This window comes from Notamacropus eugenii, chromosome 3, assembly GCF_028372415.1.
Source record: "Notamacropus eugenii isolate mMacEug1 chromosome 3, mMacEug1.pri_v2, whole genome shotgun sequence".
In the NCBI taxonomy this organism is placed as follows: domain Eukaryota; kingdom Metazoa; phylum Chordata; class Mammalia; order Diprotodontia; family Macropodidae; genus Notamacropus; species Notamacropus eugenii.
Genome location: NC_092874.1, coordinates 55,438,276 through 55,452,495, shown reverse-complemented (window position 1 = coordinate 55,452,495; position 14,220 = coordinate 55,438,276). Strand labels below are relative to the sequence as shown.

The 14,220-nt window shown below is 37.5% G+C and overlaps 1 protein-coding gene across 9 annotated transcripts in view; it reads right to left on the bottom strand.

The window, feature by feature from the left end:
* LOC140532743 (phosphatidylcholine translocator ABCB4) overlaps window positions 1-14,220 on the bottom strand; it is a 116,875-nt gene that overhangs the window by 88,791 nt on the left and 13,864 nt on the right. For all 9 annotated transcript variants that reach the window (XM_072651572.1, XM_072651573.1, XM_072651576.1 and 6 more), the window contains exons 3-4: window positions 10,389-10,446; window positions 1,644-1,794 (exon numbers count right to left, since the gene is read on the bottom strand). In XM_072651572.1, the coding sequence (XP_072507673.1) occupies window positions 1,644-1,794; window positions 10,389-10,446 (209 nt within the window). The remainder of the gene's footprint in view (window positions 1-1,643; window positions 1,795-10,388; window positions 10,447-14,220) is intronic.

The window sequence follows — 14,220 nt, the reverse complement described above, 5'->3', positions numbered from 1 at the left end:
TAAAAAAACTGTTAATTATTTCTTTGTAGCAATATAACTAGACTTTCAGTCCATTGGAGAAGTTTGAAAAAATGGGAAAATCCTTTAATTTATTCCCTAAATCCCTGGTCTTATACTGATCCCACCTATAGGGTGAATGAATTTTGGCTTTGGTTTCAACGGCCATATTCTACTCTAGATGACAAAGTAATAGATTTAAAAGATTCCTACCTTCCCAACATGCTTAATTTCTTCCTTCTAAACCAAATTTATACAATGATATGCAAATTCTATCACAATTCACTGAAACATGAGTTTGAAGAATATTTTTAAAAGTGTTTGTATACCGAACAGCTTGGCTTTTCTAAGGCTATTTAAACTGGTCTCCTAAATAAAGTCAATATTGACCACATCCGTGCAAACAAGCGGTGCTCATTGAACAAATCCATCCATTGCATGTCCTTAGATAGCTAAGGTCTTCAAAAATGTGAGCCAAGTCCTGTAGAACATTGAGAACCCTTATCAAATGCCAAACATCATTTATAATGGAAAGCTATTTCTCCTCCATCAATGTTTTCTTTCTACACTCAACCATCCCCTCAATATACACAATTCCACAAGGTTTGATGGTTTCATGGAAGCCCAGCAGGTTTTGCATTAAAGCATAGGAATCTTTGGTGTCGGGGTATTTGGCCAATCTGAAGAATAATTCATTACAAAGAAACCTCACTAAAAACCAAACCAAATAAAACCAAATAATCATTAGGGAAAGGGTTCTTAGTCTAGAGTCTGTAAACTTGTTCCTTTAAAAAGATCTTGATAATTATATTTCAATGTAATTGGTTTACTTTGTAATCCTATGTATTTTATTTTATGTATCTAAGAACCTTATTCTGAGAAGGGCTCCATAGGATTCACTAGACTAAAAAATGGTTCCAAGACTCACAAAAAAGTTAGGAACTACTTTAGGGACTCCAGCTATGCAGTAAAACCATCTCATTTGCTTTGGTAGTTTAATGGTACAGAGTCCAAGATAAATCAACCTGATTCTGATTCTGTTCCTTAGTTAGTTACTTAGTTACTTAGTTTTTCTATAGGTCTGATTGAGCAAAAAACTGGAGTCTGAACATGGCAAGAATACTTTATTACCATAATAAGCTAAGCGTTCGTGTCATGCAAAAAAACTTTTGGCATCATAAGCATTTAATACTTGATTTTTTTTTATAATCTTCTGGATGTTGTATAACTATATAGAATGTGCTAAAAACAACAATGACAGAAACACTATCCTCAAGTAGAATGACTTCCAAAATTTTCATTCTAGATCCCTTTAAATGATGGACTGAAAATTTTTCCTCCCCTGATGGAAATGGACCATCCAAGTTTATCATTTATTCATTCATTTTTCATTCATTCATCTACTCATCCATTAACCCATTTATCCATTCATTTATTTTTCAATCAAAGCAAAATAGAGTTACTTTTATTTAGGATGTTTCCTGAGAGCCTAACAACATCCTTTTCTGAAATCTAGGAAAGGCCAGGAGTACGACCAAACCAAACTGGCAAATCACTGCAAAGAACTGGTGACAATAGAAATAAAAATCTATTCTTTCAATCAGAGAAATGAATAATGCAACTGTGATAACCAGGGCAAAGCTTACCTGGAAAAGAAAAGTTTCCTGCAGTATTTACAAAGCTATCTGTCATTTCTCCAAATACTATCATCATAAGCGGGAGACCCGAACCATGAGCAATGGCCATGATGGTGCCCAGCACCATAAAGAATTTATCTTTCCAATCAGAATATCGAAACTGAAAAAAAAGGAGAAAGGAAACGATTCAATTTGCAGAATGGAATTGTCTCATTTTCCACAAATACAGAATCTCCAAATTGGAGAAGATCTCAGAGGCCGCCTGGCTGAACTGGTACCTGACAAGAATCCTCTTTACAACTGTCAATAAGTAGTCCTCCAGACCACAGGCAGAAACTTCAAATGACAGGGAATCCACTCTTTCCAGTGGCAATCCATTGCACTCTTTGTTGTTGTTCAGTTGTGTCTTACTGTTGGTAACCCATTTGGTATTTTATTGGCAAAGATACCAGAGTGGTTTGCCATTGCCTTCTCCAGCTCACTTTACAAGTGAGGAAACTGAGGCAAACACGGTTAAGTAACTTATCCAGGGTCATACCGCTGGTAAGTGTCTGAGGCCAGATTTGAGCTCAGGAAGAGGAGTTTTCCTGCCTCCAGACCCAGTGCACTACCCACTGCCCCACCTCACTGCCCAATTCTACTTTTAAATAAATATAATTACTAAGAGAAGTATGCTCTTTGCAATGGCCAAGTTAGGTTTGAGACGATCTCAAAAGAAAGTTGTCTGGGAGAAGCCTCCATGATCAAGTCTATTCTAAGTAAACCTACACTTTTGCTCTGGATCAGGGGGTTCCATGTGTGATAAAAGGCTCATTACTTCATTTTTTCTCAGTCTCAGCTTCCTCATTTACAAATTAGATAACATTTGTAAAGACTTAGCCAGGGGCCTGTCACATAGCACAAGCTTAATAAAGGTTCATTCCCTTCCCTCATCCCTTTCATCTATAAAATGGGCAGAACGATACATGTATTACCAATTTCTCAAGGTTGTTATGAAGAAGGTATTTTGTAAACCTCAAAGTGATGCAAGTGGGAGTTGCAATTGTGCTTGTACTACATAAAAGGAATACTCAGAACTGCCTTGGGAAGGGTATAATACACACGCCTTAGACAGGAATCTGAGCATCTGCAGTCTCTTAGGAAGCAGAGAAGCTAGGCTGAGTGGAAAATCACTTACACTGCCTGGCAATTGGCAGCTGAAGGCAGTCTGGGTCTGAAGCCACAAAATGGCTCTAATGCTAGAACAAACATAAATAGGAGAATAATGAGAACTTCCCAGACACTAAGCATTTCATTTGTCTTTAATCAGGATCACAGATTAGAAAACTGATACCAGTAGGACCCTCAATGTTACTGACTATGAGGCTACAAAATGTGAGGAATTAGGGAAGAAGTGAGAAGAACTTAGAGGGGGCAGAATTCCCCAAACTGAATAATACCCCCAGTAGTCTAAGTCTAAGCCTGATCTGTCTCCTATACTTGCTCTACGTGGGGTATATTTGGGAAGTGAAACTATCTAATCCATGTTGTCTAAACCTCTTTACAAAGCAATGATTTTTTTGGGGGTGGGAAAGGGTACCCAAACTTGTGATTTCATTGCTGTGGGAAACTCCCAGAGTGGCAATTCATCTGTAACTTATGGTCTTAAAATCAACTTGTGGAGCAGTGGAAAGATGACTGGACCTGGAATCCAGAGGACCTGGCTTCAAATTCTGTCTCTGATGCAGACTACCTTGTGTGACCTTTATATTTAATTTCCCTGGGACTTGATTCTCTCATCTCTAAAATCAGGGACTGTAACTAAATAGTTTCTATTGTTGTTCAGTTGTGTTTGATTCTTTTTTTTTTTTTTAAAGATAGACTAATTCCATTTATTGATCTGAGGGTTAGGGTATATGTAGACAGAAACTGCAAGTCTACCTGACATTCTGCTCTTCTCCTGTCCCAGTGATTTGGCCAGTCTTTTTGTCTTTAAAGACTGTTAGCCTAGAGAGCATCTATTTTACATATCCCTTTTTTTCTGTAATTCTCTTGTTTGTCTCAAGGAGACAGCAACATCTGGGGGGCATGGAGAGCCATTCCCGATGATAAAGAGCATGGTCTCAAAGCACAGTTTCCCGAAGGTCTATCCAGATCTTATCAACGACACTCCACCCTGGCCCTCAACAACCTTGGATATATTTGCTTTATTTATAACTTAATGTAATCAAAAGTATCCATTTTATGCATCACTCTACTTTCTATCTCTTGTTTGTCCATAAATTGTTCACCTATCCATAAGTTTGATAAATAACATGTTGCATGTTCTTCTAGTTTTCTTGTAATATCTCTCTTTATATCTAGTTCGTGTACCCATTTTGAATTCATCTTGATAAATGGTGTAAAATAATGGTCTGTGCCCAATTTCCGACAGACTGCTTTCCAGTTTTCCCCAAAATTTTTACAAATGATGACTTCTTATCCCACTTGTCAAATACAAGGTTACTCTATTTATCTGCTGCTGTAAATTGTATGTCTGCTCTGTTCCATTGATCTAGCTTTCTGTTTCTTAGCCAGTACCAGATAATTTTGAAAATGACTACTTTCTAATATAGTTTAAGATTGGATGCTAAGCCTCCTTCCTTTACATTTTTTTCATTAGTTTCTTCTATATTCCTGGCTTTCTTTTCTTCCAAATGAATTTTGTCACTATTTTTTCTAATTCAGGAAAAAAAAAAACATTTGTAATTTAATTGGGATGGCATTGAATATATAAATTAGTTTAGATAAAATTGTCATTTTTTAGGGTTAGCCTACCCATGAACATTTCTCCAACTACTTAAATATGATTTTATTTATATAATTTTTAAAATAATTTTGTTTATATAGTTCCTGGGTTTGTTTTGGAAGGTGTACTTCTAGGTATTTTATAATGTTTAGGGTTATTTTAAATGGAGGTATTATTAACTATCTCTCCTTGAAAAGTTTTGTTGGTAACATATAGGAATGATGATAATTTACGTGGATTTTCTTTATATCCTGATAATTGTACTGGTACCTGCTAAAATTATGAATTCTTTCAATTCACTTTTCAGTTGAGTCTTTGGGATATCATAATATCATCTGCAAAAAGACATAGCTTTATTGCCTCATTTCCTATTTTGCTTCATTTTATTTCTTTTTCTTCTCTTACTGGCATTGTCAGGCTTTCCAATATAATACTGAATAACACTGGTAACAATGGGCATCGTAGTTTCACATGTAATCTTACTGGAAGGGTCTCTAGTTTATCCTCATTACAAATAATGCTTGCTAATGGTTTTAGATAAATGATTTTTTATCAGTTTAAGAAAAAATCCATTTATACCAATACTTTCAAGTGTTTGTAATAGAAGGGGGTGTTGTACTTTATCAAAAACTTTCTGCATTGATTGATGTAATCTTTTTAAACTACTATTATGGATATAATCAATTATTAATAATTTTCTGTATATTAAACAATCCCTACATTCCTGGTATAAATTCCACTTGTCATAATGTATGATCTTTGTAATATATTGCTGTAATCTTTTATTTAACATTACATTTAGGATTTTTGCATCCATATGCATTAACGAAATTGGTCCATACTTAACTTTCTCAGTTTTTATTCTTCCTGATTTATATATCAATATCATACTTGTTTCGTAAAAGGAATTTAGTAGGATCCTTTCTTGGCCTATTATTCCAACTAATTTATTTAATATTGGGATCAGTTGCTCACTTAAATTATTAAATTTATTGGCATATAATTAGCTAAAATAACTCCTTATAATTGTTTTAATTTTATCTTCATTAGTGATGTATTAACCCTTTTCATTTTTTATTTTATATATATATATTTTTTAATTAATTTATTTATTTAACTTTTAACATTCATTTTCACAAAATTTTGGGTTACAAATTTTCTCCCCTTTTGTCCCCTCCCCCCCCAAACACCAAGCATTCTAATTGCCCCTATGACCAATCTGCTCTCTCTTCTGTCATCCCTCTCTGTCCTTGTCTCCATCTTCTCTTTTGTCCTGTAGGGCCAGATAACTTTCTATACCCCTTTACCTGTATTTCTTATTTCCTAGCGGCAAGAACATTACTCGACAGTTGTTCCTAACACTTTGAGTTCCAACTTCTTTACCTCCCTCCCTCTCCACCCCTTCCCTTTGGAAGGCAAGCAATTCAATATAGGCCAAATCTGTGTAGTTTTGCAAATGACTTCCATAATAGTTGTGTTGTATAAGACTATTTATATTTCCCTCCATACTATCCTGTCCCCCATTACTTCTATTCTCTTTTGATCCTGCCCCTCCCCATGAGTGTCGACCTCAAATTGCTCCCTCCTCCCCATGTCTTCCCTTCCATCATCCCCCCCACCCTGCTTATCCCCTTATCCCCCACTTTCCTGTATTGTAAGATAGGTTTTCATACCAAAATGAGTGTGCATTTTATTCCTTCCTTTAGTGGAATGTGATGAGAGTAAGCTTCATGTTTTTCTCTCACCTCCTCTCTTTATCCCTCCACTAATAAGTCTTTTGTTTGCCTCTTTTATGAGAGATAATTTGCCCCATTCCATTTCTCCCTTTCTCCTCCCAATATATTTCTCTCTCACTGCTTGATTTCATTTTTTTAAGATATGAGCCCATCCTCTTGAATTCACTCTGTGCACTCTGTCTCTATGTGTGTGTGCGTGTGTGCATGTGTGTGTGTGTAATCCCACCCAGTACCCAGATACTGAAAAGTTTCAAGAGTTACAAATATTGTCTTTCCATGTAGGAATGTAAACAGTTCAACTTTAGTAAGTCCCTTATGACTTCTCTTTGCTGTTCACCTTTTCATGCTTCTCTTCATTCTTGTGTTTGAAAGTCAGATTTTCTTTTCAGCTGTGTTTGATTCTTTGTGACCCCATTTGGGGTTTTCTTGACTAAGATACTGGAGTGGTTTGCCATTTCTTTCTCCAGTTCATTTTACAGATGAGGAAACTGAGGCAAACAGTGTTAGGTGGCTTGCCTAGCTAGTAAGTGTCTGAGACAGGATCTGAACTCATGAAGATGAGTCTTCCTAACTCCTGACTATCCACTGAAACACCCAGCTGCCTTCATCTTAGGCACAAAGTGGCTGAGTGAGTAAGTAGCCCTTGTTCCCACCATCAGTGAGTGTTCCAGGCAGGCTTGACTGTCTTCCCAGGGACAGAGTCTCTCTCCACAGAAACAAGATGCTTCTCTGGTAACTATGCTATTTGATCTAACTTCTTGCTCCATAGGTCAGGAGCTAAATTGAGCATGTAGGCTTATTTCATCTGTCCAGATAATATTACTATTGCTAATGCACTGAAAATTACTTTTTCCAGGGGCTGAAGTGTTAACAGTCCAGCACTTCAGCTGAAGCTTTGGCAATGAGAAGTGAGGGCTTCAAAGGTTAGTGATAACAGGTGATAACACTTGACATCCAGAAGCCCAGAGATTAGGGCAGTTTCCTAAAGTCTCAGTTACAGACAGAAAACCTGTCCTTTTTTTGCCACATCTTTCTGTCTGTCTATACTGTAATCTTTCTGAATGACTGTTTCTTTCTCCCTTCCCTCTTCTTTCCTTCTGTGTTTCTCTTTGTAAAGAAATGGGTATCTTGGTGAACTTGGGGACTGAAGATGGGGTCAATGGCACAAATATGAGGATCTCTTGGGCTGCTCACTGGAATGGACCAAGCGTAGGAAGTCAGTCAGCTAAATTTCTAGCATGAGGATTTCTTGGACCTTCTCCATTATCTATGAATTTACTCTTCCCTGTAAATCAACTCATCTTGCATTCACTCGATCTTTCCTGAGAGGTTGGGGTCAGGGGAGGAAGGTTTCCCCTATCCGTGTCTTCCTGGAAAGGTCACAGATTTGGGGAGGATTAGAGAGTACTACTGAGGATAAGTCACAACATCTGACCTTTGAGCAGGCAGAACAAAGGACTGGGTGACAGGACATTTTGCCTTGATCTAGATGAGGTCACCTTGGCAGATAAACTCTCCACCACTTGGCTTCTCTTCCTACCCTTCCAGTCTTCCACTTTCCTCATTTCCTCATATCCTACAATCTAGCCAACTGACCTATTTGCTGTTTCTCAGTTCCCAACACCATCTCTAGCCTCTGTGACCTCTCTGTCCCCTTTGCCTCTCTCTCCTTTCCTCTGCCTCTGAGATCCCCCTTTCATTGCTTCTGGGGGCTCCCAGGATTGGTTCACTTGATTTCCTGTCAACTTCTGCTAACAGCTGTTTTAAATCAGCTTCTCTTCTCCCCTTGGTCACTGTGGTGCTGAACTCAGTCTCATGGTTTCCTTCCCTATTCTCCATCCCCTGATGCAGGCAAAAAGCCCTTCTGAAGCTGATTTCTTGGCCCACCCTCTACAACAACAACAACAACAACAACAACAACAAATGCCAGTAAAAAAGGGGAACAAAGGCTTCTTAAAAAACACTATCCTTGGCCTCACCTCCCCCTCACCCACTTCTCTTTTTTTCACTCAAACTGCAGAGAAAGTTGCATGAGCTACTAATGAGTCCTTTGGGAATATTTGGTGACTGAAGTAAGATTAATCTTCATTTCAGAGCAAAAGCAGACAAAAGGCTGTCTTCAGCATTTTTAAATAGAAGTTGAAATGAAGGTTGGTTCTTTATAAAGTATAGCTTCAGGACCTTTGAGCACAGCAAGGAAGCAAGAAGATGCCTACTATGTGCCAGGTGCTATGCTAAGTGCTTTTATAACTATTATCTCAACTATTCTGACAACAGTCTTGTGAGATAAGTGCTATTATTATCATCCCCATTTTACAGTTGAGGAAACTGAGACAGACAGGGGTTAAGTGACTTGCCCAGGGAAACACAGCTACTAAGTTTCTACTAAGTTTCTGAGGCTGAATTTAAATTCAGGTCTTCCTCCCTTCTTCCACTGATGTAGCTTAAATTCTACATTTTACCAGTGAGATCCAGAGAGGGATAAGTGACTTGTCCAAGGTCACATGAGTGGTCAGTGGCAGATGCTGGTCCTCTCCCTTTAATTCAGCAATCTTTTCACTATCACAAATGATAAGTGGCAGCAACAATAATTATAATAATCACCCTGTAGACAGCTTGCTTCTTTAGAGCTAAATTCCAAATATAGGCTAAAGAGAATGTAAGCTTACAGACTACTTCTTCACTTAAAAGACCACTCTGCTAGACCATCAGCCCTCTACACACGGAGTAGATTTCAGCATATCAACTCTTACTGTTTAGTCAAAAGTCAACAAGCATTTATTAAGGGCACTTTACCAAGCATTGAGGGTACTTCCTGCCCTCAAGAAGCTCCCACTCAAGGAGACAATATGTAAATAAATAGATGTATACAAGATATATTCAATATAAATGGAAGGTAATGTTATAGGGAAGGCACTAATATCAGGGGAGTGTTGTAGAAGGGGGGAGGATTTGAACTATCTTATTTAATCCATTTTTTCCTCTAGTTCTATCTAAGTCTACAAATATTTGTTAACTATTTACTATGTACAAAGCACACAGTTAGATGCTAAAGATGTGTACCCCTAGGAGTGCTCAACTTGCAAGTCAGGAAGACCTGAGTTCAAACCCAGTGTTAGATACTTACTGGCATGTCTCTGAAACTCTGTTTGTCTCAGCTAAAATCCCACCTTCTTTCCTAATTCCCTTTAATGCTAGGGCTTTCCTTCTGCAGACAGATCTCTCTGCAATATACTCTACTTTGCTTGTACATAGCTGGTTTGTATGTGGTTTACCCTATTAGACTATGAGCCTTGAGAACAGGGACTGTCTTTTGCCTTTCTTTGTATACTCAGCACTTGTATCCTCAGTGCCTGACAGAATAAATGTCTCCTTATTGACCATGACTTGACACTAAACAAATACCTAATGTCTATGAAGAGCAAAATTTTCAGGCATTAAACATGTGCATGCATACAAAATACAACATAAATAGTATCAATTTTTGCCCCTTTTTCTTTCTCACTTCACTATGTTGGGCCATAAGCAGATGTCTGCCTTGCTTCCTCCAGCACTAGCCATGGGCAATGCCTTAGCCCTGATGCCTGAAATAGACTCTTTTTGCCTTTTAGATTCCTATCCATCCTTTAAAGCTCAGCTCAAATGTTACTTCATCCAAGTAACTTTCCCTGCTCCAACTAGTTGTAATGACCCCTACCCTCAGACCTGACTGGCTACTAGACTGTCTTTTGACCCTCTCTAATACACTCAATATTGGATATTATAGTTGTGCATGTCACTGTCTTTTCCCTTCTCTAGACAGTAATATCCTGAGAGAGTTGGACTAGACTTCTCTAAGGTCTCTGACAGACTTGAAATCCCATGCCAGGGCCCTCAAGGATCATAGGATTTTAGAGCTGTTGGAGAAGTCAGTGAACACCTAATACAACTCTCTCAGGATATTACAGCCTAGTGAAGGGAAAGAACCTTCTAACTCCTAAAGTGGCTAGCAGATAATTCTGAACACAGTACTTTAAAATATGTTTGTCATGAGTCACTTAAACTATCTGCCTCAGTTTCCTGAAATGTAAAATGGGGATCATAGTAGCACTTAACTCCCAGGATTGCTGTGAGGATCAAATGAGATAATCTGTAAAGTACTTCACACAGTTCCTGGCATATAGTAAGCACTTAGTAAATGGTTATTCCCTTCCCCATCCTTATTATCAGTTTTGTATTGGAAAGACATCACACACATGGTCCATAACTTACCAATGTTAATGGGCTGATCATCTTAGTTTTCTTCATTTTTTTCCTTTCTTGTTGATTACTGAAAAAGATGATAGTTGGAATTATAAATGTACTGTCAATATTTTGTACATTTCATGAGATAAAGCCAACCAATCAACAAATAGTTATTAAGCACCACTTATGCATATTTCAGGCATTGGGATTAGTCATAACAACAGGGCATAAAATGTTTGAGGGGGGCAGATTTGTGATTTCCTTATAGTCCTTGAGAGCTATGTGGAGCACTAAGAGTTTGTGACTTGCCCATTCATTGTCATAGAAAGATTATTTCAGAGATAAGATTTGAACTTAAGTTGTCCTGACTCCAGGGCCAGCTCTCTATCTTTTTTTTCTTCTTCAATTAACAAAAAAATTGTTTTTTCTCTCTCCCACTACCTACTATTAAAAAAGAGAGAAAGAGAAGCACTACCTCTCTGTCATCTAAAATTGAGAATTTTAATTACATTAAAGAGCATTCTTAAGTCTTTCAAAGGTGATTTTCTTTACAATGTTGTTCTTGTTATATAAATTATTCTCCTGGTTCTGCTAATTTCAGTCTGTATCAGCTTAAATTAGTCTTCCCAGATTTCTATGAAACTATCTCATTCACCATTTCTTACAAGGCAACAGTATTCTATTACATTCATATGCCATGTTTTTTTTCAGCTATTCATCAATTGATGGGTATCACTTTAGTTTCTAGTACTTTGCCATGACAAAAAGAACAGCTATAAATATTTTTGTGTGTACGGGACTCTCTTATTTTTATTTATCTCTTCGGTGAATTGACCTAGCAGTACATTGCTAGGTCAAAGGGTTGCTGTTCATTTTTCATTTTCAGATGACCAATGCCATCAGGGGGTGATATCTTGATTTGCATGTGAATTGGATTTAAATGAGTCAGAGTTGCACAAAGTCATAGGCCTCACTCTCTCCTCCAGAGTCATCAAAGTCTAGTGGCAAGACAGAATTCTTGAAGACTGGCAATGGCCCAGGATGCAGTGGATGATCTTGGCACCTTCAATATCTGACCAAGCTTTAAGCACTCCATAGCACCTGCTTCAGCTGTCCTCATGACTGTTGGCACAAATTGTTTTCATCTGCCCATTCTATTGCGGAAAGTTGGGGATATCTAGGTCAAAGGGTATGTATGCATAGTTTAGTGACTTTGGGGACACATTTCCAAATTGATTTTCAGGATATACCAGCTCTCTATCCACTACATTACCTCTCTCTGTCACTATCTACATATATAAGTAATAGTTATAAAAATGAAAATTTTCCATGATTTTTGTCTTTCCAGGTTAAATGATTAGGCCACTGGATAGCTAAGTGGTGCCAAAAGGGACATGTACAAACATCTATAGGTGATTTTCCTCCTCCAGATACAAGATTAGAAAACCTAAACTTTTCTTTTGTTCAGATCTGTTATTTCATTGGCATACGGAACTCCCAGTAGGGAATCTCCCTCTATTAACATGGATGAATGCCTGTTTTGCAATTTATAGACTTAGAGAATTGTCAGGGACATCGAGGACATTGGATGACTTGGGCAGAGTCATATAGACAGATCTCTTTGCATTACACCATACTGCCTCCAAAATCCCAGTGAAAATTATTTTTAGAACTATATATAGGAAACTATCATGATCATCAGTTTTACCATTTGTGATTTTCAGTATGAGTGGTCCCATAATAAAAACACACAGAGGGTGCTCTAGGTAGCCAGGGCATTAGTCCCACAGAGCATGGGTACACAACTAACATTAACATCCTGTTACTGCATTCCTAATTAATGACTGTTCTTTACCTAGCCCAGATCCAGCACAACAGTCACTGATTTTGCTATATGCTAATATCTGAATGCTGAGGTCCCACTGTGCTGTAATACTGTTTTAGTGATTCCAAAACTGAGGATAGCTAAATGGCTCAATGGATAGAATGTCAGACCTGGAGTTCAAATCTGGCCTCAGATACTTACTAACTGTGTGACCCTAGACAAGTCACTTAATCCTGTTTGCCTCAGTTTCCTCAGCTATAAAATGAGAAGGAAATTGCAAACTGCTCCAGTATCTTTGCCAAGAACACCCCAAATGAGGTCATGAAGAGTCAGACAGAACAACAAGAAATTCCAAAACCAAGTGGCATCCCTTCTAATAAAAGCCAGCATTTTCTTGATATTTGAAGAACAGAGTGTCATTAAAAATGAATTTTAGATTTAAAATAATTGGAAAATATTTTATATTTTTAAAACATTTTTAATCCACCATACATTAAAAGAGTCAACCTGTATTTGGGGAGAGATTATAGTACACACACAGGCAAGTTGAGGAAGGGGAAAAGACTAAGAAGTGAGGGGTCAGGAGGTGGCTCCTAAACTGACCCAAGAGAAATTAGTGACATATTTCAGGATGGGGTTTAGGTGCCAAATAATCCTTAGAGGCAATAAATACAATGGAGGCAAACGTGGGCAGAACAACTTTAAGATAGGGAGGCTTATGGAGTCAACCGTTAGAAACAAAACAAAACTATTAGTTTTGAAAAACTATACTATTTCCCAGAAAACCTTTTCTTTTAGTTAATATTGTCAGGCTATTAAGTTGACCAATAGTTTCTCTGTTGATTTTGATAAATTCCAATGAATGCATGTGCTACGGTAGAAGAGCACCAGCCAGAGACTTGCTGCCTCTTTTCATCTTCAGATCAGATTTCCCAAAATTCCTGGAAAGAAAAGAGCTCTGTGGTTCAATTGGGTTCAGATTTTCCAGCTCATCTGCTCAAGGTTAAATAAAGTTCCCCAAGAGACAGTGTTGCTCCCAGTGAATGTGACCCATCTTTCACAGGGAAAACAAACCAGTGCAATGCTGCAACTCTAGCAGTAAAGACTAAGGCAATAAAAATGACAATTCTACTTAAATTAATTTACTTATTCAGTGCCATACCAATCAAACTACCAAAAAATTATTTTCTAGAGCTAGAAAAAATAATATCGGATTTCATCTTGAAAAACAAAAGGTTCAGAATATCAAGGGAATTAATGAAAAGAAATGCTAGGGAAGGTGGCCTAGCCATACCAGATCTTAAATTGTATTATGAAGCAGCAATCTTCAAAACCACTTGGTACTGGCTAAGAAACAGAGGGGTAGACCAGTGGAATATAGGTTAGGTACTCAAGTCATAGTACTCAATGAGTATAGCAGTCTACTGTTTGATAAACCCAAGGTCCCCAGCTTCTGGGATAAGAACACACTGTTTGACAAAAACTTCTGGGAAAACTGGAAAATAGTGTGGCAGAAACAGGGTATAGACCAATGCTTGACACTGTATACTGGAATAAAGTCCAAATGGGTACACAATTTAGGTATAAAAGCTGATACTATAAGCAAACTAGGGGAGCAAGGAATAGTTTGTCAGATTTATGAAGAATGGAGGACTTTATGGCCAAACAAGAGATAGAGAATATTATAAAATGCAAAATGAATAACTTTGATTACATTAAATTGAAAAGTTTTTGCACAAAGTCAATTCAACCAAGATTAGTAGGGAAGCAGAAAACTAGGAAAGCATTTTTATAACCAGTGTCTGTGATAAAGTCCTCAATGCTAAACTATATAGAGAACTGAATCAAATTTACAAGAATATAAGCCATTCACCAATTGATAAGTTTGGTCAAAGGATATGAACAGGCAGTTTTCAGAGGAAAAAATTAAAGCTATCTACAGTCATATGAAAAATTCTCTAAATCACTATTGATTAGAGAGATGCAAATAAAAACAACTCTGAGGTACCACATCACACCTATCAGATTGACTAA